Raw genomic sequence first — 24,470 nt, forward strand, 5'->3', positions numbered from 1 at the left:
TACCCATTGATTCTTAATTAAGAATATAATGTATAAATGCCTCATGAGCTTAGTTCAACTATCATACCCGACCAGAACCCCAAATATACATTTGTTTTACTCCATTGTAAACACTGTCTAGACTCAAAGATAGTGGTGGGGGTGACGATAGTTACATTTAGGAATATTATTTTTGACGATATATCATATCGTTTTGACAATATCGCAATATAATTTTTGCGCTAGTTAGCTGTACCTGTACCAAAACATCATGACTGTTTGCATCACTGCCTGGTATGGCAACTGCTCGGCCTCCGACCGCAAGGCACTACAGAGGGTAGTGCGTACGACCCAGTACATCAAGCTTCCTGCCATCCAGGACCTCTATACAAGGCGGTGCCAGTGGAAGGCCCTGAAAATTGTCAAAGACTCCTGCCACCCTAGTCATAGACTGTTCTCTGTTACCGCACGGCACGAGGTACCGGAGCGCCAAGTCTAGGTCCAAAAGGCTTCTTAACAGCTTCTACCCCCAAGCCATAAGACTGCTGAACAGCTAATCAAAGGACTACCCAGACTATTTGCATTGCTAAGTACAGACAAGGGTTGGGTTCTAAAAAAATATCCAAAACTTTGAACATCCCACGGAGCACCACTAAATCCATTATATGGAAAGAATAAGGCACCACAACAAACCTGCCAAGAGAGGACCACCCACCAAAACTCACAGACCAGGCAAGGAGGGCATTAATCAGAGAGGCAACAAAGAGACCAAAGATGACCCTGAAGGAGCTGCAAAGCTCCACAGCAGAGATTGGAGTATCTGTCCATAGGACCACTTTAAGCCGTACACTCCGGAGAGCTGGGCTTTACGGAAGAGTGGCCAGAAAAAAGCCATTGCTGAAAGAAAAAAATAAGCAAACATGTTTGGTGTTCGCCAAAAGGCATGTGACTCCCCAAACATATGGAAGAAGGTACTCTGGTCAGATGAGACAAAAATGTAGCTTTTTGGCCATCAAGGAAAACGCTATGTCTGGCACAAACCCAACACCTCTCATCAACCTGAGAACACCATCCCCACAGTGAAGCATGATGGTGGCAGCATCATGTTGTGGGGATGTTTTTCATTGGCAGGGACTGGAAAACTGGTCAGAATTGAAGGAATGATGGATGGCGCTAAATACAGGGAAATTCTTGAGGGAAACCCGTTTCAGTCTTCCAGAGATTTGAGACTGGGACGGAGGTTCACCTTCCAGCAGGACAATGACCCTAAGCATTGTGCTAAAACAACACTTGTGGTTTAAGGAGAACCATTTAAATGCATTGGAATGGCCTAGTCAAAGCCCAGACCTCAATCCAATTGAGAATCTGTGGTATGACTTAAAGATTGCTGTACACCAGCGGAACCCATCCAACTTGAAGGAGCTGGAACAATTTTGCCTTGAAGAATGGGCAAAAATCCCAGTGGCTAGATGTGCCAAGCTTATAGAGACATACCCCAAGAGACTTGCAGCATCTTCAAAGTGGTAGGCATGTTGTGTAAATCAAATGATACAAACCCTCCAAAAATCCATTTTAATTCCAGATTGTAAGGCAACAAAATAGGAAAAATGCCAAGGGGGGTGAATACTTTAGCAAGCCACTGTAGAATACCAAAGATCTGCAAGGCTGTAATTGCTGTAAATGGAGGATTCTTCGACAAAAACAAAGTTTGAAGGACACAATTATTATTTCAATTAAAAAAATCATTATTTATGACCTTGTCATCTTCTTGACTATATTTCCTATCATTTTGCAACTCATTTCATGTATGTTTTCATGGAAAACAAAGACATTTATAAGAGACCCCAAACCTTTGAACGGTAGTGTACATATTACCTCAATTAACCGGTGCCCCCGTTCATTGACTCTGTACTGGTACCCCCTGTATATAGCCTCGCTATTGTTATTTTACTGCTGCTATTTTTTACTTAACACTTACTTTTCTTAAAACTGCATTGTTGGTTAAGGGCTTGTAAGTAAGCATTTCGCTGTTGTATTCGGTGCATGTGACATAAAATTTGATTTGATCTATAATTTTGATTTCATGGATGATGAGAGTCCTTGCATCCACAGATGTCTATGAATTTAAGAGTGGTTACATTTATCCAGCCCCATCCCTTACCTATTTAACAAAACAGTGGCAGGGTGTCCCTTTTGTTGTTTGAAGTGCAAACTGCCTCTAAGGTCACGCTGGCTAGGTACTGTATGTACGGATCCTAACAATAAGATGTCAGCGGCTGTTGACACGTTGACTATGAATACCAAGCACAGGTGCACTGACACCAGAGGTGAATATCACAAAACAGGATCGGGCCTAAACGAATTACAGTAGCCAACATTATCCTGGTTGAATAAACACTCAACATATAGGCCTAAATAGGAGAAAATATCTATGGCGATTGTTTTTTTTTTCTGAAGTATCTCACCCTCTGTTTCCAGGTCATCTGTCTCGTCTGCCCAGCTGCTAGTGGGCTTGGTGGGAGCGTAACTTGTGGGAGCATTGCCCCCCTTGTCATCAGCAAGGAAGTCAGTCAGAGATAGAGTCTTCACCTTCTTATTCCCCTTCTTCTTAGCTGCTGAGTAGAGGAAAACATTTACCATCATGGTCAAACAGCTCTCTGACAAGACTGACTGATGAAAAAACCAGAGTGCCTGCTTCATAGCCTAACAGACCAACATAGACCGAGTGCATCATATAGTGGCATACACACTCCTCCTGGTTCAATTGCCTGATTCATACCAAAGGGCCGACCCAAACCCTTACTGTGCTGGCTTGGATATTTTCTTTTCACAGTCACACTGTTCTTTCCAACATGATTCCAGCAACAATGGTGGCTGCGTAACCAAGCAGCTCGGCTTGCTTTTGGGCCTGTAGTGTGAATCAGGCAAACGTGTTTGGGGATGTTGCACTGGGTCGATGATGGTCCCTTAGCAGTGAAGGAAAATGTATAAACCTGCAAGACTAACATTTCCCTGATTTTTAAGGGTCATTCCAAGCCGGCCATATGGTTCACAGTCAGACCATTTCAGTGCTGTGTGGATGTTCCCTTTACAGACTTGCAGAGAGCTCACAATGGCATGAAATGAGGCCATGACGCACAAGGGTCCCTATTTGATTCACCATACCGACATCCCCTTCCCCTCCTCCATCAGATGTTGACACACCCCACAAAACATAAATACCTCACCCTGGTCTACTGTGCATGCCCCAGATACTGTCAACGTGGGCTAGCCAGCTGTCAACTCTCTTGTTTACATTAACTACATGACCAAAAGTACGTGTACACCTACTCGTTTAACATCTCATTCCAAAATCATGGGCATTAACATGGTGTTGATCTCCCCCCCCCCCTTTGCTGCTATAACAGCCTCCACTCTTCTGGGAAGGTTTTCCACTAGATGTTGGAACATTGCTGCGGGGACTTGCTGCCATTCAGCCACAAGAGCATTAGTGATGTCGGGTACCGATGTTGGGCGATTAGGCTTGGCTCACAGTCAGCGTTCCAATTCATCCCAAAGGTGTTCGGTGGGGTTGAGGTCAGGGCTCTGTGCAGGCCAGTCAACTTCTTCCACACTGACCTCGACAAACAATTTCTGTATGGACCTCGCTTTGTGCACAGGGGCATGCTGAAACAGGAAAGGGCCTTCCCCAAACTGTTGCCACAAAGTTGGAAGCACAGAATCGTCTAGAATGTCATTGTATGCTGTAGCGTTAATATCTAACATCACTGGAACTAAGGGGCCTAACCCGAATCATGAAAAACAGCACAAGACCATTATTCCTCCTCCACCAAACTTTACAGTTGGCACTATGCATTCAGGCAGGTAGTGTTCTCTGCCGGATGGTGCGGCATGATTTATCACTCCAGAGAACGCGTTTCCACTGCTCCAGAGTCCTATGGCGACGAGCTTTACGCCACTCCAGCCGATGCTTGGCATTGCGCATGGTGATTTTGGCCATGGAAACCCATTTCATGAAACTCCCGAAGAACAGTTCTTGTTCTGACGTTGCTTTCAGAGGCAGTTTGAAACTCGGTTGTGAGTGTTGTACTCGGCGGTCCCGTTCTGTGAGCTTCTGTGGCCTACCACTTTGCGGTTGAGCCATTGTTGCTCCTAGATGTTTCCCCTTCACAATAACTGCACTTACAGTTGACCAGCGCAGCTCTAGCAGGGCAGAAATTTGACAAACTGACTTTTTGGAAAGGTGACATCCTATGACAGTGCTATGTTTTAAGTCACTGAGCTCTCCATTAAGGCCATTCTACTACCAATGTTTGTCTACGGAGAATGCATGGCGGTGAGCTCGATTTTATACACTTGTCAGCAACGGGTGTGCCTAAAATAGCCGAATCCACTAATTTGAAGGCGTGTCCGCATACTTCGGTATATATAGTGTAGATGTCAAGCGTCTACAGGTAACTACCTCTAAAACCCAGCAGATAACTCACTGTCGGCACAGTATGCAACTATCGTAGTCCCAAACAAACAATATCTATGAAGACGCATGGTCATTCCTGTGGTCAATGACCAGATCCTCTTCCTGGGGGGGGGGGGGGGGGGGGGGGGGGGGGGGAAACTGTAAGTGCGATGTTTACTCGGTCCCATGCCCACTCCCACCCTGCAGCGTCGATCGTGATACAGCCCTGACACAGAGCACGCAATTCTGAAACACCCAGAGAAAGTATGTATTTCAAAAGGTGAGTCCATCCCTTTCTAAAATGTTTAGTCGATGCTACTCAATGCATATCTCCATGCTTGCCACACCCGGCCCATGCAGAATTTAGCTAACATAATCCTCACCTAACGCCGCCATGTTGGAGATCGACAGCCTGCCCTGGATCCCGGAGACGTGGGCACGCAAGTTTCCGCGTGCATGTTTCGCAACGTGTCCACCTACAGGGCTGCATTGCAATGGTGTCGGTCACTCTATCACCACTGGGGGGCGGTGTAAGCCTAGTTAACGGAATTTGAAGCGAGGTTCTCAAAAGTAATTCATGAGAAGGGGATCTGTTGTCCAATTTAACATTTTGTACGCATGTTCACTGTGTTAATTCCGTTGCATGATGACACCAATATGATGGTCGCTTAGGGCCCCTGGCCCCCGACCAAAAAGTTATAATACTTTTTTACAAATATCTGTTTTAGGAACTCAGTGGGGTCTCAGCATACTGTTGAAAGTTAGAATAGGAGAATACACAAGGTGCAGTTTAAAAATGTGCTTGTTTGCAGTTTCGTTTCAACGTTTTCTCTGCCCCGTGGCAAACTTAGTAGAATTGTATGAACTTTGTTTCAAAATTGCTAAACTTCTCTATTCCCCATAGCAACATGTGTAGAATTACAGGAAATTAACTTTAACATAAAACATTTTCTCTCCGTCGCAAAGATGGGGGGGGCACTAAAATGTCCAATATCAAATCTCGCCTAGGGCTCACAAAAGGCTATAGGGCCGGTATCACACAAGCCAGTTGTTAGGGCCAAGGGGCGGTCCTAACTCCCTCCCTCATTTCCTTGGTCACCGCAACCAAGGCCTGAAATACTTAGTAACTCCAAAACACTTCAGTGTTTTGAAAACAGTGGCTCCCACATGCATTCCACACAGTAGCCTTTAGACTTTGGAGTACAATGTAACTGTGATACGACTTTGTAATGAAAGAACTGGAAGACCAAGGTTGTCTAATTTTGGTTGACTTAACGTGCTAGTTTGACATACGGCCATTAGGTTGTGCTGGACAAATATCTCATGATGTACTTTCTTTCTGTCAAGTGAAAAGATACAGCTGTTGTAGTAGAAGACAGAATGAGGAAAGCTCATTTTTAACCCTCACTTGTAAAACTGCATTATTGTCGTCTTTATGTATGTTTATCGATATTTGTTTGTCCAATGCCAAAGTATTTTAAACATGTGTACAGTATATCAAATGTACTGTATTTGTTTTTGCCTTGATCCTCATTACTGTGGAGAACATTGGTGAACGTCAGAGTTTCTGCTCAATGACAAGACAGGAAATCCTGGTCTGATTGTGTGTGTGTATGGGTGTCTATGTGAGTGTTGCTTATTAAATCATAAGTCAATGTAACGTTGTTGAGGTCCGACTAATTTTTGGGCTGATTTAGTTTGACTGCACAACTTCCCCCACAACTTCCCCCTGGTTTGACTGTATTTTGCTAAGCTAGAAGCTGCTGGTGTATGACAGAGTGGGAAACCAGTGAGTCGAGTTCATGCTCTCCCTTCTATCACAGGGTCCTTGTTCCAGCACAGGGACATGGCTGCCAGTCAGTTAGTGGTTGGTTGACCTGTCTTCCTGGAAATAATTTCAATATGGTGTGTGTGTGTGTGTGTGTGTGTGTGTGTGTGTGTGTGTGTGTGTGTGTGTGTGTGTGTGTGTGTGTGTGTGTGTGTGTGTGTGTGTGTGTGTGTGTGTGTGTGTGTGTGTGAGAGATCGGGGAGGAGGGGGTAATTGATGACAGATCTGTTTTTGTATACTACCAGCAGTATACTGTATATACACAACATGTGGGTACCATTTCTAAAGAATAGGCTAGATGGGATGATAGACAAATATTTCAGAACATTTTTCATTGGAAAATTATTTTTGGATTTAGATTCTTGTCAGTGCAAGTGGATTCTTGTCCTTTTCTTTTTGGATTGTTCTCTTGTTCCACTGAAAAGCAACAGACCGCACCTGCCAATTGACTACTGTAAGTACTTTATTTGCATGTTTCAACAGCATCTCATTATGATTAGTCATACTCTATCAATGTGTCGCCTGTGTGTACAGACAGATACAGTATCATGGACAATAGAACACTTCTCAAACTATTAATAATAACAAATTGGACTTGTTCAAGGACATTGAGTGCAGAGTTCCATAGATTTGGTAGTGTAACAGATGTCTCATTTCACTCTCACCTCCACCATCAGTTTGATCTAAAGTCCTCCAGATAGATGTGTATTCCGCGCCGTTCCGACTCCCTTTAGCAATGACATTATATTATGATATTTATTACGTTCCATGGGTTCTGCTGATTGTGGATTCACAGTGCAACACCACCAGCTCTGTTGTTATAGTTCTCACCTTATCAGTTTCCAGATGTTATTTTAATATTAAGCCATATCAGGAATATCAATATTTTTAGCAAGGAGCCTGTACTATTTGTAAAGGAGGCTGTGTTTCACACTAAATGTGTAATTGGCATGTACTAGCCAAAAGTAATGAATTTACTAAAATAAATTTACAAGTCATAATTGTGCATCCAGTCAGGATGCCAAGATGATCTCCCTCGGGAACAGCGTGGCCAGGTTCACTCAAGATTCTTCAGTGGTTATTGACAGGATTATTTATTAGATGTTTTTGCACAGAAAGCAGAAGGAATGTGGCTCAAGTTCATTACATAGTCAAAAGATTGACTTGAACACTGTGTCTTTAGAAAAAACCACACTGACCATGCTGGATTTGCTGGACTTAGTTAAGTGCTTTTAGAGGTTTGGAAGAGCACACAATTGTTTATTGTACTTTTTAATTGAGAGAAGTCAAGTAAACACAATTTATCCTTATGACAGTTCAAGCTGTGTTTGTGCTGTCTTGAGAAAATATGCAATCGCAGATGTCAGAGTGGCCTGTAAAAAGACATTGGATAGGCCAGAAAATGAGCTAAAACCTGCGGGAGGTCGGTAAAGCCATAACTGCAGCGGCCGTGCAGCTGTACTGAATTGGACTCTGCTGTTTGCGCTAACATCACTGCTCGAGCACCACAAAAGGCACGTCTGTCAACATTGCAAAAGGTGTGCAGACGAACCGCATGATTGAGTAAACATCTGTTCTCTCACACTCCTTGCTTTGCAAACAGGAGTCGAGTAAAAGCCTGGTAATTGAGTTTAATGTGATTTTACAGAGCTAAGTGGGATGTATGCTGTGGATCACGCTCCATCTGAAACTGTTCAAGCGTGTGCAGGAGTGGCAGTTAATCACAATATTTAAGCTCAGTTTTAATGACACCCTCCCTTCTCCCACTGTCACTCTTGGCAGGCAAACTAGTCCCCTGAGGTTTTACAGATGCCTGGCTCACGGAAATCTTAAATCTCCTCATCCTCACTGATGAGCACCGATGAGGGGAGACAGAGGAATCCAGGTTGGGAATCTAAGATACAGGACTCCATTTACTGTCCTGGGTTTGTTTTTGTCGCTCACATGTGATTGATACTGACTGTCTCGAACTCTCCCAAGAGAAGTGGCTGTCATTCCCCCATTCGCTGCTAATGTAGCAACATAGGCTACAGCACAGGAGGGTCTTTGAGCAAAGTGTTATTACATTGAACAGTCCTTGAAGTCTTAAGATTACCGGTAGGAGCCATCCATACATGTTCACATGTGAACCCTGAAAATGACATCACTATGATGAAGTATTGTTTTTGTAGAGAGAGTGAGAGAGTGTTGTTGGCTGATATCCTCACCAATACCATGTGAGGGACTAGTGATCTGGGTCCATTCAAAACAGCAGCCAGTTTTCATTATTTTGTTGTTAGCAGTTTTGTCAGCTTTGGTAGTTTGAGTCAATTCTCTTAATTATCTGAATCCTTGAGAATTCATCCCAGTCTGTGTTGATGGGCACAGAGCCAACGCTTTAAGAAATTCAATGCTCAGCTCAAGGTAGCTAGTATTTCTCGGTGTGTCTGCCTGGCCTGTCTGGGCCTTGATGATGAATGTGTTATCTCAGCAGTAATGTCTACAGTCAGGAGATAATATGTGCCAAATATGTGCCTGTTGTGCCAGATACATAGCATGCTTCAAAATGTAGGGCCCACTTAAGGTCATAATATCACCCTTGTGGTATATTTATGCATCATCATCATCTGGAGCCCAGTTTTTCCATTTTTAAAATCTGGATCAGAATATTATGTATTCTGTAATCTTCTTTTTTTGTGATCCGGGATCAGATCAATTAAGTACCTGATGGGTCAGCTTTAAGAAATGACCTGTTTTGTTCCCACGGGGACATGTTTTGTATAAACAGACCAGATACGGTTTAAACATCCTGATCCTACCAAACTGTCAAGTCTCTTTTCCCTGTTTTCATAAGGAGCGTTTAGCTGGGCTGGCGTTTGATAAGTTAGCCCAGAGAAGCCCTGGGAGGAGGTCAGAACGTCTAGTCCTCTTACGTAACACCAGGGTTAAGTGAGCAGTGAAAGTGCAACTGAAATGGTATCGGTTGAATTCGTATTGTGTCAGTTGACACTGTTCTGTCATGTCCAGGTTTAAGCCTTAGCAGCGTTCTCATATTCCTTCACTATGATTGCTTGTCCTGTGCTGCGTGCACATAATATGTGTGGGTGTGAGAAAGCCCTGCTGTTATATCTGTGTGTGTCCTGTCTTCTGTGAGTCAGATTTTTTTTTTTTTATAATTAAAAAATATATATTTATTGAATATTCGAAACATACAATATAGTTGCAGTGAAGCCACTCAATAACTACATCATACCAGTCATTCAACAGATTCCCATTCAGAGCGACACACAGAAGCATCCAGGGTCAATGCCCTGCTCAAGGGCATGTTGACCGATCTACCACCAGGCCAAAAAACATGAACCCAAACTCCCCCATAGTTCCCCAATAGCTGTCCCTCAACCATTCGAGACCCCTCCCACAGTCCCCCCCCCCCAGGAAAAAAAAATACAATTAATTCCATTCCCCACCCTCCAAGAACCCCCCCAATGCACAAACAACCAAGAGAATGAACTAAAGAGAAAAAAGGAAAAGACAGAAGAAAACAGCCAACAACAATGCAACAAACTATATAAAAAAAGTATCAATTTAAAACAAAGGACATCAAGGACAACTAAAATCATAACAGCAATGCCAACTGTATATGTTTGTGTGCATGTCTGGCACTATTACATGTATGTGTGTGTTCTTGTATGTTTTGAATGACAGTGTGTGTGTATATGCATGTGTACAAACACCTGCACGGCATCCAACCTCAGGCAAACCGGCATTAGTTGTAAAAACACTGCCACTTAGTGTTATTCAAATGTACTTTTTATTATGTTTTTTATTTTTTTAATTAAAAAAATACAACTTTTATCTTTGGCCATCATTCTATCTCTCACACAGCAACTCCTCTCCCACTTGTCTCCAATTCCACATACCAACCCTCAGCTTCCCTCAGCCCATCCCATCTATCTCTGCTGGCCACCCACTTCGGGTTTCTACGCAACAATATCTTTCATCTGTGAGTCAGCCTTACCTGTGAGAAACACACACACACACACACACACACACACACACACACACACACACACACACACACACACACACACACACACACACACACACACACACACACACACACACACACACACACACACACACACACACACACACACACACGTCTCCTGGCTCAGACATACAGTATTATCTCCAGACAGATGCCAGACCAAAGAGCATTCAACAACAAGGACAGAGCTATGATGTTTTCCTGTTGCGCCTTCAGACAATCCGGAAGGCAGTGAGTTGCAAAGCTCCAACGAGAGACACCTCAGACGCTACAGTAATCTGTAGACAATACAGTGTAAAACAATATGATAATTCAACAGATATCACTGTCAGATAACACGTTTCTTACAGTCAGGTAAATCATTCCTGGCTTCTGTAGCAGTTGCAACATTCCTCCACTCTGCCCCACAACTACTGAGTCAGTTTTCCACTGCTGTGTAGGCGAGAAATATTGCCTGATTCCCAGCAGTAGCAGAAAGTACCCTTTTTTGGTCATATCTGACTGGAATGGGAGGCCAAAAGCCAACTAGTCCATAGGGGGGAACACAGTAGACCTAGCCAAGCTGCACGATTGCAACTTGGCCTGGGCTGCTCCTTTCTTGTTTCATAGTCAGAGCTGTCATGCCGGGAATTTCTGATTTAATACTCAGATAAGAAAAGTTATTAAGCAAGCATGAAATTAGATTTATACATAGCCTGCTGGTAATTATACTGTATGTAATTAAAACTCTTTTTCTGAGGTAGTCTGAAATGGTCCAATGGCTGTTATCAGCAAATACAGGAAGTGATCTGAAATTATAACCAGGATACAAGCCAAGGCATTCCAACAGCAATATGTTTTGTTGTGGATTAGTAATTGGTAACGGGGAATCCCATGTGGGTCACCATTCCTGAGGAGCGGGAAGTAGCTAGGACTAAAGCAGCAGTTCTGCATGACTGCTGTGCAAAGTGCTGTGACCAGCCATGCCTGGAGCCTGGCCAGTAGAGGGGTGTGATGATGGTGACAGTCCCTTGATGATCCTGTCCTCACTGTGGTCTCTGTCAAAGCTGTGTGGTGACAGTCACACACCTTGACGACAGGTTTCCAGGCCAGAGATGGCGGCCGTTTCTCACAGCTAATGCTTATGTAGAATGCTACTTCCTTATCTATTTTATAGCATAAAGATGGTTTACTCAGAAGCCATGAGTGTGTTTGCCCTGTTTCTCTGGCAACATTCCCCAAAAACGTGCTCTGTAAACAAATAATGTATCCCATGTGTATGACACAACTTTGACTTGATATTTGTTACAGAGCAAGTTTTCTGTGATGGTTGCCAGAGCAACTGGTCAAAAACAGGATTGTCATGCCATAAATGACCCCATTGCCTCTGAGTATATCAAACCTCATGCCAACCTGATGGATGTACGCTAATTGTGTCAGTAAACTCAGTCAATAAACACAAACCCTATCCTCTGAACACCAGTCCTCCAGTACCCCTAACAGCACACATTTCTGTTGTAGCCCTAGACAAGCACACCTGATTCAACATGTCAACTTAACATCAAGACCTCAATGAGCGAGTTTGTCTGGGGTTACAACAAAAGCGTGTGCTGTTGGGGGTACTGACTGGAAAACATTGGTCCATGTAACAAAGGCCTTTGTAATGGAGCGCCATGAAAGAAGAGCTCACTTAACATCCAACATGTTACTAGAGTGATGTCAAGTCAAGACAAAGTATTGACACAATGTCCTGAAGACCAAGGACCTTCACAACAAATATACCCATATAACACATGTGGGGGAGAGTTGTCTCTAAGATGGATTCCTAGACAATTAGCACTCAGACAGGGCTGTGGATAGGACTCTGAGGGAATGTCTGACCTAATCATCAAAGTACTGTTGACATTTAACCCCATGACTTGGTCTCCACTCCCTACATTCCTTTGGCCTGACTTGTACCTCTGTCTCAGTGCCCAGATACAAAGGAATGTAAATGGGATGGACAGGACTACCCAAAACCATGTTTTCCACTCGTAACGGAAACTAGCTGGATTTTGTTTTCCAATGTCTTGTCCAGAACACAGTGAACCTGTCGTGTCTATGGGCCTTTCATGTTGGCGGAAAGATCTGTTGATGAACTCAGCAGGTGTGAAGGTGTGGGTGGGTGAACCTTTGTTCACTATAAATATCGACTCTCCCTTCCTGCTGTAAAATTCCTTTCTCTACACGGTATTTACATGGCAAAGTATAGTGTTTTGTTGCACACAAGGAACTAAAGGACCCTGAGCTACTGTAGCCAGACACCATTGCCACATGTTTTAATCATTTACCTTCAATTCTGGAATCTGTGGTAGTTACTCATTCAACGAATGCCAAGGATAGGTTTTAGATTCCGTGCTTACATTGGTACTGGCATAGAATAACAAGTTCACATTTCTTTAGTTTCATTTTGTGATCATTTGTGAATCATTTCTGAGTTTATTTCAAAATGAATTTTACTCCCAGATCTGTTTTCATAGTAACTCCTCACAGATTTACTGGAAGAGCTCATGCACACTGTGAAATCTTACAGCAAGAAGTAGAAGTTTGGTTTCTTTGTATTTTTAGCCGAAAGGGGTAACCATGTTAGTTGTGCTATACTGTGTGGCTCTCTGTGACTGGTCGTTGAGTTCCCTGGTTGGACTTTCCACTGGGACAGACCACTGTGACCAGACTGAGTGACTCATGCGCTACCAAAGCAGCCAAAACACGTCTTTGTGCGGTTCGCCTGACATTTCCAGTTCTCCACCCATGCATCAGAAATGGAAAAATGAAATGGAGGAAGAGACCGGCAGCTAGCTGGGCAGTGGCCTCTTTCCCATCCACCCGTTTCCCTCCCCCTGTCTTCCCCCTCTCTCTGAGCATTCTGGGAGGAAACGCTGCCCATTCTTACTCTGAGCAGAGAAGGCTACACCCTACAGATGTGTCTGGTAGAGAAGAGAGTGGTTATTCGCAACCTTTGACCAAAAATGTAAATGACTCATGCTTGAAGTCTGTTATTCTGAAGTGACTGTTCACAATCTGGTGCTGCAGGGTTGTTTATGTAGTCTAAATGAAGTTATAAAATAGGCTAAGATAAAATAGGCTGAGATAACTGGCCAATTAACCTTACACCAAGTCACTTGGCTCTGTCATATCCTCACATGGTCTCTCCTATCATTGCTATGCAGACGACACACAATTAATCTTCTCCTTTCCCCCTTCTGATAACCAGGTGGCGAATCGCATCTCTGCATGTCTGGCAGACATATCATTGTGGATGACGGATCACCACCTCAAGCTGAACCTCGGCAAGACGGAGCTGCTTTTCCTCCCGGGGAAGGACTGCCCGTTCCATGATCTCACCATCACGGTTGACAACTCCATTGTGTCCTCCTCCCAGAGTGCTAAGAACCTTGGCGTGACCCTGGACAACCCCCTGTCGTTCTCCACTAACATCAAGGCGGTGACCCGATCCTGTAGGTTCATGCTCTACAACATTCGCAGAGTACAACCCTGCCTCACACAGGAAGCGGCGCAGGTCCTAATCCAGGCACTTGTCATCTCCCGTCTGGATTACTGCAACTCGCTGTTGGCTGGGCTCCCTGCCTGTGCCATTAAACCCCTACAACTCATCCAGAACGCCGCAGCCCGTCTGGTGTTCAACCTTCCCAAGTTCTCTCACGTCACCCCGCTCCTCCGCTCTCTCCACTGGCTTCCAGTTGAAGCTCGCATCCGCTACAAGACCATGGTGCTTGCCTACGGAGCCGTGAGGGGAACGGCACCTCCGTACCTTCAGGCTCTGATCAGTCCCTACACCCAAACGAGGGCACTGCGTTCATCCACCTCTGGCCTGCTGGCCCCCCTACCTCTGATGAAGCACAGTTCCCGCTCAGCATGATGAAGCACAGTTCCCGCTGCTCTGATGATGAAGCACAGTTCCCGCTGCTCTGGCACCCCTATGGTGGAACAAGCTCCCTCACGACGCCAGGACAGCGGAGTCAATCACCACCTTCCGGAGACACCTGAAACCCCACCTCTTTAAGGAATACCTGGGATAGGATAAAGTAATCCTTCTAACCCCCCCCCCCTAAAAGATTTAGATGCACTATTGTAAAGTGGTTGTTCCACTGGATATCATAAGGTTAATGCACCATGCACCAATTTGTAAGTCGCTCTGGATAAGAGCGTCTGCTAAATGACTTAAATGTAAATGTAAAAATTACTTTGCGCTGTTTAGTCTTTGCCTGTCTCTCCCTTGCGCTAAGTTTGCTGTTTGTTCATTCCAATTTTATCCCATTTTAGAGCACAAGCTTTAATTCTCATTCATGACAGGTTACAACACTGACCATGACTGGGCTCAAACCACCCAGAGCGAAGCCAAAGACGTTCTCCCTCCTACTCTATAATAGATTTCTGTAAAAACACAATTTGATGTATGAATATAATTGGCCTACTTCCTCCAAGGAAAAACTCCATGAAACATTCCTGTGTATTCCTTTGAATTGGATGGGATGAGAGACAGTATAATAGTGTGGATGATCTATATGGACCTAAAGGGCTCACTTGTGATAACCTGCATGGCTAATCTCCTGGCTAGAGAGTCCAGTGGAGCCCAGCAATGCAGAGGAATGGCAGGTATGCAGTATGGATATTCTGCACGCCCCATCTGGAATCAGCTTGGAATGCTGTCTGCCTGATACACCCGCTGCTTCGCTTTCATCCCTCTAATGCAAGGCGGCTGGAGATCTCTGGCTCTAACAAAATATATCTGTGTGTGTGTGGAGGACAGCTATACAACACTAGCCAGTGCATGGTCAGGTAGAGAGGAGGAACCACCATCAGCAGACTGACTTTTACACATGTTTTACATAACAACTGGAATGCAGGAAGAGACAAGATAATCATGATTTGGGCAACAATATTTTAGGTGTAATAACCTCTCTCAACCTTTCCTTGATATTTTGGTCTAGTTTTTTTTCTTCTTAATTGAACAAGTATTCTAACTAACCACTACAAGTGTATCACCATAGAGACCAAATGAGGTCAATGGTACTTAAAGCAAACAAAATGCAGACTAGCTAATGTGAAGGAAAATAAACCAAAGCAAGAGTGCATTGTGAGTAATAATGTGAAATAGCATGGGAATTGAGGCCCAGTCCAGCAGTCGGGGGGTATATAGAGAACTTTGGGTCAAAATGAAGAATAAACAGAGATTTCATGAGAAAAAAAATTCTGTCTAGACTGGGAACAGAGCTGGATGAAGGCATAGGGACAATTATTTTTGCAGCTCTATAAAATGTTGTGGGATTTTAAGTTTGAGTAATATTGCGTTTCACCTCATATCAACTTTGCAGGTGTTCTGTATGCATTTAGAGGAAACAAACTGACTTTTCATAATGTACTAAACGTGTTACACTAAATGAAAATAGACACACACACACAGACAGCCAGTGTATTGTTTATTGTAATTGTCTCATTTATCATTTTTGAACAATGAACTGTTATTCTACGAGTGTTGTGGTGTGTCATGATGAGGACGATAATGATGAGAGAGAAGATGTTTTTTGACTGGGCAGTTATCTTTGCCATCCATCAGTGTCTGGGTGACAACCACAGTCTTTGTTCGGAAATATTTTGTGTGTTTTTTCTCGACAATGTAAAAAAAAAAAAAAAAAGCACAGATGAAAACAAAGAGTGGTCTGTGGTCTGAGGCAGCCATTGGATACTGTAACTAAAACACAGTCATATCACTTTCCATATCATGACTCAGTTTTCCAAAAGAACGTTGATAGGAGCATCATTAAATCTCAGAGCCGTTTCCCAAGACCATCGTTATTAACGTTGCACTTGAAAATGTTTGGAATCTAACGCCTGCCCTCAGACCACTGGTAATCTAACGCCTGCCTCAGACCACTGGTAATCTAACGCCTGCCCTCAGACCACTGGTAATCTAACGCCTGCCTCAGACCACTGGTAATCTAACGCCTGCCTCAGACCACTGGTAATCTAACACCTGCCTCAGACCACTGGTAATCTAACGCCTGCCTCAGACCACTGGTAATCTAACGCCTGCCTCAGACCACTGGTAATCTAACGCCTGCCTCAGACCACTGGTAATCTAACTCCTGCCCTCAGACCACTGGTAATCTAACGCCTGCCCTCAGACCACTGGTAATCTAACGCCTGCCCTCAGACCACTGGTAATCTAACGCCTGCCTCAGACCACTGGTAATCTAACGCCTCAGACCACTGGTAATCTAACGCCTCAGACCACTGGTAATCTAACGCCTGCCCTCAGACCACTGGTAATCTAACGCCTGCCCTCAGACCACTGGTAATCTAACGCCTGCCCTCAGACCACTGGTAATCTAACGCCTGCCCTCAGACCACTTGTAATCTAACGCCTGCCTCAGACCACTGGTAATCTAACGCCTGCCTCAGACCACTGGTAATCTAACGCCTGCCCTCAGACCACTGGTAATCTAACGCCTGCCTCAGACCACTGGTAATCTAACGCCTGCCCTCAGACCACTGGTAATCTAACGCCTGCCTCAGACCACTGGTAATCTAACGCCTGCCTCAGACCACTGGTAATCTAACGCCTGCCTCAGACCACTCGTTGAACAGCTAAGTGGGTCGTTAGTAACTGCCAAACAGCTTACTGACTGCACACTGTACTATTAGCTATGTTAGTTCTATTAGCTATGTTTACTATGACATTACTTTAGCTAATAGGGTGACAACAATGTAGCGGTTAGGTTATGGTATGATGGTATGGCTTGGAAAGTTTTTTTTTGCCTGGTCACAGACAGCTGATGTGTTCTGCAGTGAAGTCCACAAGCAAAGGGAAAAGGTGAGAGTAGGAGAGGGTGTAGATGCGAGAAGGAATATAATGAGCTGTTTGTATGTGCCTACGGAAGTGAACTGTTTGCATGTGATCAGGGGGTGTATTCATTCCACCGATTCTGTTGAAAAACATTTCTTAAATGGAACAAAATGGGGATAAACATACCTGAATTTGTCCAATAGAAAACTTTTGTTTACAACTAATGATTACACCCTAGATCAGCTAGATGCAGGCAAGTGTGTATTGAATGTGTAACGGCGGTATTGAATGTGTAACTGTCTGTCCACGTGTCACTGTCTCACCTCAAATCTTTCTCTCGAACCTGCGCACCTACGTTGTCAACTTTCATTCATAGTCTAGGTTGTATCAACCTCATAATGGGTATAGGGAAAATGTTAGTATGATGTTGTAGTCTGAACCTGTGCACCTAAATTATTGTCCTCCCTCATCTTAAAATGGCACCGACCGCCACTGATGGATGCCAAGGGAAGCCAGGCTTCCCCAAAAAATGTACCAAGAACAAAATACTACATTTGGATACATATTGAACTTCCATCCTCTCAGGCCGGGCACACAATGTATGAATGAATTCATGGTTGAATCAGATTTACCTAATCATTAGCTAGTATAATCCTTAGCTAGTACGGAGAATTGAAGTAAAACCACAAGTCCAAATCCCTATCTCCGTCCATGGCTAATTTAGGAAAGGGCCAATAGGCTAATGTTAACTAGCTGCACATGAAAGTAAGTTAGGCTAGCGAGCAAGCATTTTAGCCAGGACTTCCAGGACAACAAAAACGAATAGTGTGTACTGTATGACAACATGAAAAAAAGGAGGATGTCATTGGCGTTGCTCTGCAAGTAGAGTGAGTCAACATGGTTTTTTTTCTACTTACACACACTCACAGAAATCAGAACAATGGAAAGCCACATTATATTTTGCTTACATTGATCGGACTAAATTGTTTTTGGAATATTTTAGTTGTCACTGTATTAGACTAAGCACAGGTGATTTGATGATGTTTAAAATGTTGAAGTTGAAATGGCGCTGAAGTTGAAGTGGTGCCTTTTCTGTCCCCAGGAAATATCTCTTCTTATTTAGTCTAAAATGTGTATTCCGAAAGGCTGTCCTTTACCTTAAAAATACTAAAATATGGATCTTGCAAGGGAATTTTATGCATTTTTTTTCAGTGGATGTAGGCATTTTTGCCATGTCCCCGGGTGTTATTCCATGAAAAATTACACCATCATTCCTGTAGAGAATTTTCTGTTTCCAAAAGGTGTCAAAGTTCTCTATAAAAGTTATGCCAATAGAGCTACAGCAGTCTTTTAACCAGATGTGTAATGCCAGTAGCCTGCTGAATCTTTCGTTGCGACGGCTCAGCGATGGCACAGGTTCTGAAATAATCGTCCGCTTTTTGGTGTCTTTCAGATCTAGAATAAAATGTTTTAAATCCAGTTTCAGCAGTTCCGAGCTAGCCCTCTTAATGTTGTTTCAGCCTGCATGGATTATGACAGTGTCAGCCCACGGCAGTTGTTGTAGAATGGTAGGAAGCCGCCTAGTAATGTCCTGTACTTGTGCCCCAGAATAACACATGGTTTTTGCCCCAGGAACCGAGATGTTTCTCACCATAGAGCTTCCGATGATAACAGCTGATGAGTGGTTCAGGAGACTCCTTGAGGACCGATGGAAGCTGGGGCATGGTGGACCCAAGCCAGCCGTAGAATCTACCATGGCTGACGAAGGGGCCGGAGCCTCAGACTCTCGCGGTCTGATGAAGGGGGAGCTCGGAGGATTCGAACCTGAGGTAGAAACCTCCTGGGTTGGAAATAGGGTGGAGGACGATGGCGCGGCAATGCACTATCATAGCTAACCCATAGAGCAAATATTACTTTCAGCTACGATCTTTTGTAAAGCACTATCAGTAGTTAACCTATAGAAGAAGAGAGCAAATATGACTTCCACCTTTATGATCTGTGTAAATAATTGTCCTTCTCTGTTCAATGTGCATTTGTTATTAGTTTCAATTTGTTGTAGTAAAGTTGCTATTTTGACATTAACCACAATCCATTATGAAACGTGATAACCTAGAAAACCTGTTTGTTCTACTATGCAGCAATAGTGCATGTTTGGAGTAAAATGTTCAAAGAAGTGCACAGCCATTGAAAGAAAATAGTCAAGATTCTGGTAAACATTTTATTGGACAATGAAGGTACATCACATCAGGCAAATTCAATTGGACAGAAAGAAAACCAAGATGACAATGGTAGAAAAAGAAAGTTAATAGATATACAGATATTTTACTTCATCCAATTGCTAGTTTAAAGGTCTAAAACATTGGTTAAACCAACTTCGTCCAAAATTTGTATTATAAACGTATGTATGCCTACATGCGTAAGATAAAAAAACACAAAAGAAACAATGATGAAATAAATATAGTGATGAGATAGCTTTCTTCTTATCCAGCTAGATGTTATTGTATGCCTATGAGGTGTCGTTTGGTGTTGTACGTTAAGGATGACGGGGAACGATGGGTGTGGTCTCACAGTTTCCTCTCCTTGGTCTCTGTGCTGGAGGAGACAACTTTCCCATCCACCAGAGTCTGTGTGACGGTCATCACCTTGGTCTTCACTGTGCGCTGGTCCTCCAGAGCATCCTGGAGCCTTGAGAGAGGGAGAGAGTTTCACAACTTTCAGCCAACAGAAACCTGGTTTCAATATGGCTACTTGTGCCTCCAAGATAGAAAATGGCTCTTTTAGATTACCATTTACCCCAATAGTCTCTTGGCCGACAACAAACCTCGTTATCTTTCTCAGGTCTACTTCATTGGTTGGAAGTACACGTGCAACACCAATTAAGGCTATCTCACCCTCTGTCTTACTCACTTGAAGTCTCCTCCGTCCAGCAGTCTTCTGTATGTGGCGATCTCCGCCTCCAGCTTCATCTTGATGTTGAGCAGGTGCTCGTACTCCTGCGTCTGCTGCTGGATGTTGGAGCGGAGGTTGGTCAGCTCAGACTCCAGACCCACGAGGATGTTGTTCAAGGATTCCATCTCCATGTTGTAGCGCATCTCTGTGTCGCGCAGGGTTCCCTCCAGAGAACCTTTCTGTTAGAGAGAGAAAGAGGAAGACCGTCAGGACAGGTGGTTGGACTTGTAAATTAACATGAACTTAACCATTGGCATTGACGCCGTGATGTATTTTGTACACACTGGCTGTACACAATGGCTGAGTATAGTGTTATTGAGGGATCTTACCAAGCTCTTCTGTGAGTCCAGCTCAATCTCCAGTGTCTGTAGCTGTCTGCGGAGGTCGTTGAACTCCGTGTGGGCGCCCTGCAGGGCCTCTGTGTTCTGTGACACCACAGACTGCACCTCTGTGATCTGGAAGGGATAGAGGAAGGGATAGAGGATATAGATGGAAGGAAGGGATAGAGGATATAGATGTCCATTTAAAAATCATTGGTTTAGAGGGCATTTCTGTGGCTGTGCATGTGACGGTTTCACTGTAAAGTCAGCACTGTTTTCAAGTGATTAAGCTGCTAGGTGTTACCCGTGTTTCGTGCCATGCTTTGAGCTCCTCCTGGTTCTTCAGGGCCTCCTTCTCATACTTGGCTCGGACCTCAGCCATGATAGCGGCCAGGTCCTGTCCCTTAGGAGCATCCACATCCACCTGCACTCCAGACTGGGAGATCATGTTACGCATCTCCATCACCTCCTGTTTGGCCAAATGGACAACAACGTTAACATTCATTAAGCAATATGTTTTCAAGACAGCATCCATGTTTAGGCCGTTTGCTTGGGTACTCAAGGGGCCCCCTGGGTGAATCCTATGGTTGCGCCGCACCTACCGCTCCATTGCTAAATCCAAAAGTTCTCACACAAAACACCCCTGTTTATACAGTAAGGTTGACTTTGTCTCCTATGTAGGCATGTTAGGTCTTACTCTTGCTAAACCATTGTAATGACAAGGAGTATGGTAAATATACATTTGGGGGTGCAAGAGAGGTGGGGTTGGGTCATGTGTATTTTATATGGTTTGGTGGTTGAGGGGTGGGGGTGGGTCAAGAGCTTACGTTGTCGTGGTTCTTCTTTAGGAAGATGAGCTCCTCCTTAAGAGACTCGATCTCGCTCTCCAGGTTCATGCGGCCCATGTTGGTGTCATCAATGACCTTCCTCAGGCCAACAATGTCAGCTTCAACAGACTGCCGGATGGACAGCTCGGACTCAAACCTGCAAGACACACAGGAAACAGCATCAGATACAGTCACCTGGAGAGCTACGGTGGAATATTCTCTAAAGTGTCACTAATAGTGTAGAGGGTATGCAGATAATGTGGCACATCAACTGTCTTTGTTTTGTTTTCATTGGATGTTCATCATGCTGCCGTTTAATTAAGGTGTGTCAGCAACTGACTGATGGTTTTGTGCTCTACTAAGCATTACTTACTTCACCCTGAAGTCATCAGCAGCCAAGCGTGCATTGTCGATCTGAAGACACAGACGGGCGTTGTCTTTTGTGGCATCAAACACCTACCAACGACGAGGAGGAATGAGTTCAAAGTCAACACGCTTTTAATTTCATTTTTTTTCACAACAGTTTCAATACTTTTCTGTAATGAGTATCACGGTGAAAAGGCAGGTGTGGGAATTCCGAAGGCAGTGGCAGCCAGGAGCAGTGAAGGCCAGCTACCCCACAGCCATAGTGTTGGTTCTCCATGGTACAGTAGATAAGGGTGGGGATGGATGCGTGCAGGTTACACAATCTGGGCAATCATTAACAAACAGCCAAGCTGCTGGTGAGCTAGTTGATGTGTCAGGAAGAAGGCAGCGGATTTGCATCAGGTGGGATTTGCATTGGTGTGTGTGTGTGTGTGTGTGTGTGTGTGTGTGTGTGTGTGTGTGTGTGTGTGTGTGTGTGGGGGGGGGATGTTTACTGGGTTGGATATCCTGTTGTTCCTGGCAAGATAAGCCTTGTTTTTTGAAGGATGAACATTTGAACTAGCAACCACATCCTGGTATCATGACAAAGAAAAATAAACCTGTTGGGACTCTAATCTATGGAGTTGGGGGTCGATTAGATACCATGGGTAGTTGGTAAAGCCAACAAAGGCAAGCATTAATGGCAAGGCAAACATCAGCCCTAACTCCCTTCCTCCCCTAACGCTTTATTCAAGGCTTCATAATGAGAGCCAAAACAAGAGCAGCAGACTAAACAAATATTTAAACCACTCATGTTGCTTTTACCATTTCTTTTTTTTCAAGGCTGAGTTCAACGTCCTTATTCAGATTTTTTTTTCAAAGGACAAAGCAATATGAATGCTGTGGTGATAGTCTGTCCTATTTGCATTTTGTCTTTCGCTATTGGTATCTGACATCTACCATATAATCTCCATATTTTGCATAGTTACTCTGTCACTTTGGGTTGTTACTTTGGCATGTTGCTTCAGCAAGGTCCAAATAGCCAAACCATAGTAGGATGACTGGAATCTTCCAGAATCCAATGGAAAGAGTTTTTCAGTTATATCTTTTTATAAAAAATTAAATATAGTATAAAGGATTTGCTGTATACTCTAAAGTACAACAGTAACTTGTTGCAAATGCATTAGGCCTATAATTTGATTTATAACAGTATTTCCCCCCCAGATAATTAGCCTATTTTGAAGTATCATCAGCTCTCATTTACAGTTGGATGACTCACAGAATGTTCTTAATTTCCCCACAGTGTACACACATAAAGGCATTACAAACCCATATGTCAATTTTTCAGTATATATATGAATGTAACACTATCAGATGAATGGGATTGGAATTACTTAGATGGTTAGATGGACAACTTTTTAATGGCACACATTGACTCAAACTGATTACCATGCTCCACCCTAAAAGTAAGGACCACACCATCAACTACACTATAAGGTGTGAGTTCCCTTCTCTCTCATTGATACTAGTGAATTGTATTTCCATTTAACTTTTATACACTCACCAAAGCAGAGAGACAATATAAAAACAACCTCTTGAACTTTATCTTGGGGAAACTTGTCAGTGGTTACAGTATATCATCGATAATCCTTTTATTGCTAACCATCTATGTGTCCCAAAAAAGCTAGCTGGACCCAGAACTCTGGCCATGTCAAAAGTCAGCTAGCAGAACCCCTTGGAATTCCCCTTCTCATTGCTTTATGTCTACCTTTGGCCTTCTGTCTGGAGATGCTGGCACACTGCCATCACTGATCAGCACTGCTCTAATGAACAAACCAGCTGACCTGAGTCTTTACTACCAAGGGGAATAATCTGACAAGAAAACGAAGTAGGGCCACTGTGTTCCCTCTTTCACTCCCAAACTACATTCTGACACTCTGTTACTCTCTTTTCCGTTGGGTCAGCCAATTCTAGGACAGTGAACTTGCATTTGAAAGATATATTACTTCCCTAAAGCTCTATAGTAGAGATTCTCCAGCATCTCTAATATTAGCCAATAGTACCCTCCTTCCTCCCACAGCCCTCTCACCTTCTTCCTCAGGTCATCCAAGATGGCGTTGTAGCGGCTGTAGTCGTTGACGCCTGGGCCTCTCTTCTCCATGGCCTCCCTGATCTTCAGCTCCAGTTTGCCATTGGCCTGCTCCAGGTTCCTCACCATCTCCAGGTAAGAGGCCAGACGGTCGTTGAGGTTCTGCATGGCAAACTTCTCATTGCCCATGATGTTGGCGGTGTCCCCGCTGGCGCTCACCTGGATGCTGCTGGACATGGAGCCCCCGGATCCTCCCATCCCCATCCCTCCCATCCCACTGCGCACACCTGAGTAGGACACAGAAGAGATGCGGGTCCCCTGACCCCCAGCCCCACCATAGGTGCTGGCGGCCCGGTAGGCGGGAGCAGCAGAGCTGCGAGTGATGGAGTGGCTGTACCCACTACCAGGTCCCCTGACGCTGCTTCGTTTGACACTCATTTTCGTTGGAGTGAGAGAGACTGAGAGAGGCACAGAGAGTGAAGAGTGGGCCAGCAGAAACCGGAGCACACAGACACAAAGAGCAGAGGCAGAGAGGAAGCCGTTCTAACTAATATAACCCTGCAGGCCCCCACAGTCCCTCCCACTAGAAACTCCCCTCTGCCCAAGTTCCCTCCCTCTCTCCTCTATGCCCCAAAAGCAGTTTTCATACTCCTTTGTCCTCATGTCTGGCTTTGCTCTCCCAAAAGTGAAACTTCTTCAAATGTGAGTGAGATGGTACTATTTTTGTTTGCCTCAGTTTGTAGCTTTTCCTGTCAAAATCCCTTGGTAATTTGAGATTGCCATCTCTTTAATTGTAATGTCACAGAATAAGTATGGACGGGTAA

The 24,470-nt window shown here is 44.1% G+C and overlaps 2 protein-coding genes and 1 long non-coding RNA gene across 5 annotated transcripts in view; 1 reads left to right on the plus strand and 2 right to left on the minus strand.

Annotated features, from left to right (window-relative positions):
* The window catches only part of LOC115169000 (eukaryotic translation initiation factor 4B), a 24,337-nt gene extending 19,436 nt beyond the window's left edge, over nucleotides 1-4,901 (minus strand). The window contains exons 1-2 of one of the 2 annotated variants that reach the window (XM_029724596.1): nucleotides 4,819-4,901; nucleotides 2,445-2,591 (exon numbers count right to left, since the gene is read on the minus strand). In XM_029724596.1, the coding sequence (XP_029580456.1) occupies nucleotides 2,445-2,591; nucleotides 4,819-4,831 (160 nt within the window). In that variant the 5' untranslated portion in view covers nucleotides 4,832-4,901. Of the gene's footprint in view, nucleotides 1-2,444; nucleotides 2,595-4,818 lie in introns of both variants that reach the window. The other variant, XM_029724595.1, reaches the window with a different exon arrangement.
* LOC115169003 (uncharacterized) lies at nucleotides 4,614-19,385 on the plus strand. Its single transcript, XR_003870801.1, has 2 exons — nucleotides 4,614-4,715; nucleotides 18,749-19,385. It is a non-coding gene; the product is annotated as an uncharacterized LOC115169003 (long non-coding RNA).
* Nucleotides 19,321-24,166, minus strand: LOC115169001 (keratin, type I cytoskeletal 18). Of its 2 annotated transcripts, none has more exons than XM_029724597.1 (7): nucleotides 23,647-24,166; nucleotides 21,586-21,668; nucleotides 21,213-21,369; nucleotides 20,690-20,854; nucleotides 20,395-20,520; nucleotides 20,024-20,244; nucleotides 19,321-19,801 (listed from the first exon to the last, which is right to left on the minus strand). In XM_029724597.1, the coding sequence occupies exons 1-7, from the start codon at nucleotides 24,082-24,084 to the stop codon at nucleotides 19,681-19,683; spliced, it is 1,311 nt and encodes a 436-aa protein (XP_029580457.1). In that variant the 5' UTR covers nucleotides 24,085-24,166; the 3' UTR covers nucleotides 19,321-19,680. The 2 variants fall into 2 exon arrangements, with proteins under 2 accessions (XP_029580457.1, XP_029580458.1); XM_029724598.1 differs by having other exon boundaries at nucleotides 20,008-20,244.
* Nucleotides 24,167-24,470: the final 304 nt, after the last annotated feature.

Source organism: Salmo trutta, chromosome 30 (genome assembly GCF_901001165.1).
Source record: "Salmo trutta chromosome 30, fSalTru1.1, whole genome shotgun sequence".
Classification (NCBI taxonomy): domain Eukaryota; kingdom Metazoa; phylum Chordata; class Actinopteri; order Salmoniformes; family Salmonidae; genus Salmo; species Salmo trutta.

What these genes read in the sequence shown, in the direction of transcription:
- LOC115169001 (XM_029724597.1), bottom strand. Translation starts at nt 24,084, where the DNA reads ATGAGTGTCAAACGAAGCAGCGTCAGGGGACCTGGTAGTGGGTACAGC. An exon ending in TGGATGACCTGAGGAAGAAG is followed by an intron (nt 21,669 to 23,646) that starts GTGAGAGGGCTG and finishes CGTCGTTGGTAG; the next exon opens with GTGTTTGATGCCACAAAAGA. An exon ending in TAAAGAAGAACCACGACAAC is followed by an intron (nt 20,855 to 21,212) that starts GTAAGCTCTTGA and finishes TTGGCCAAACAG; the next exon opens with GAGGTGATGGAGATGCGTAA.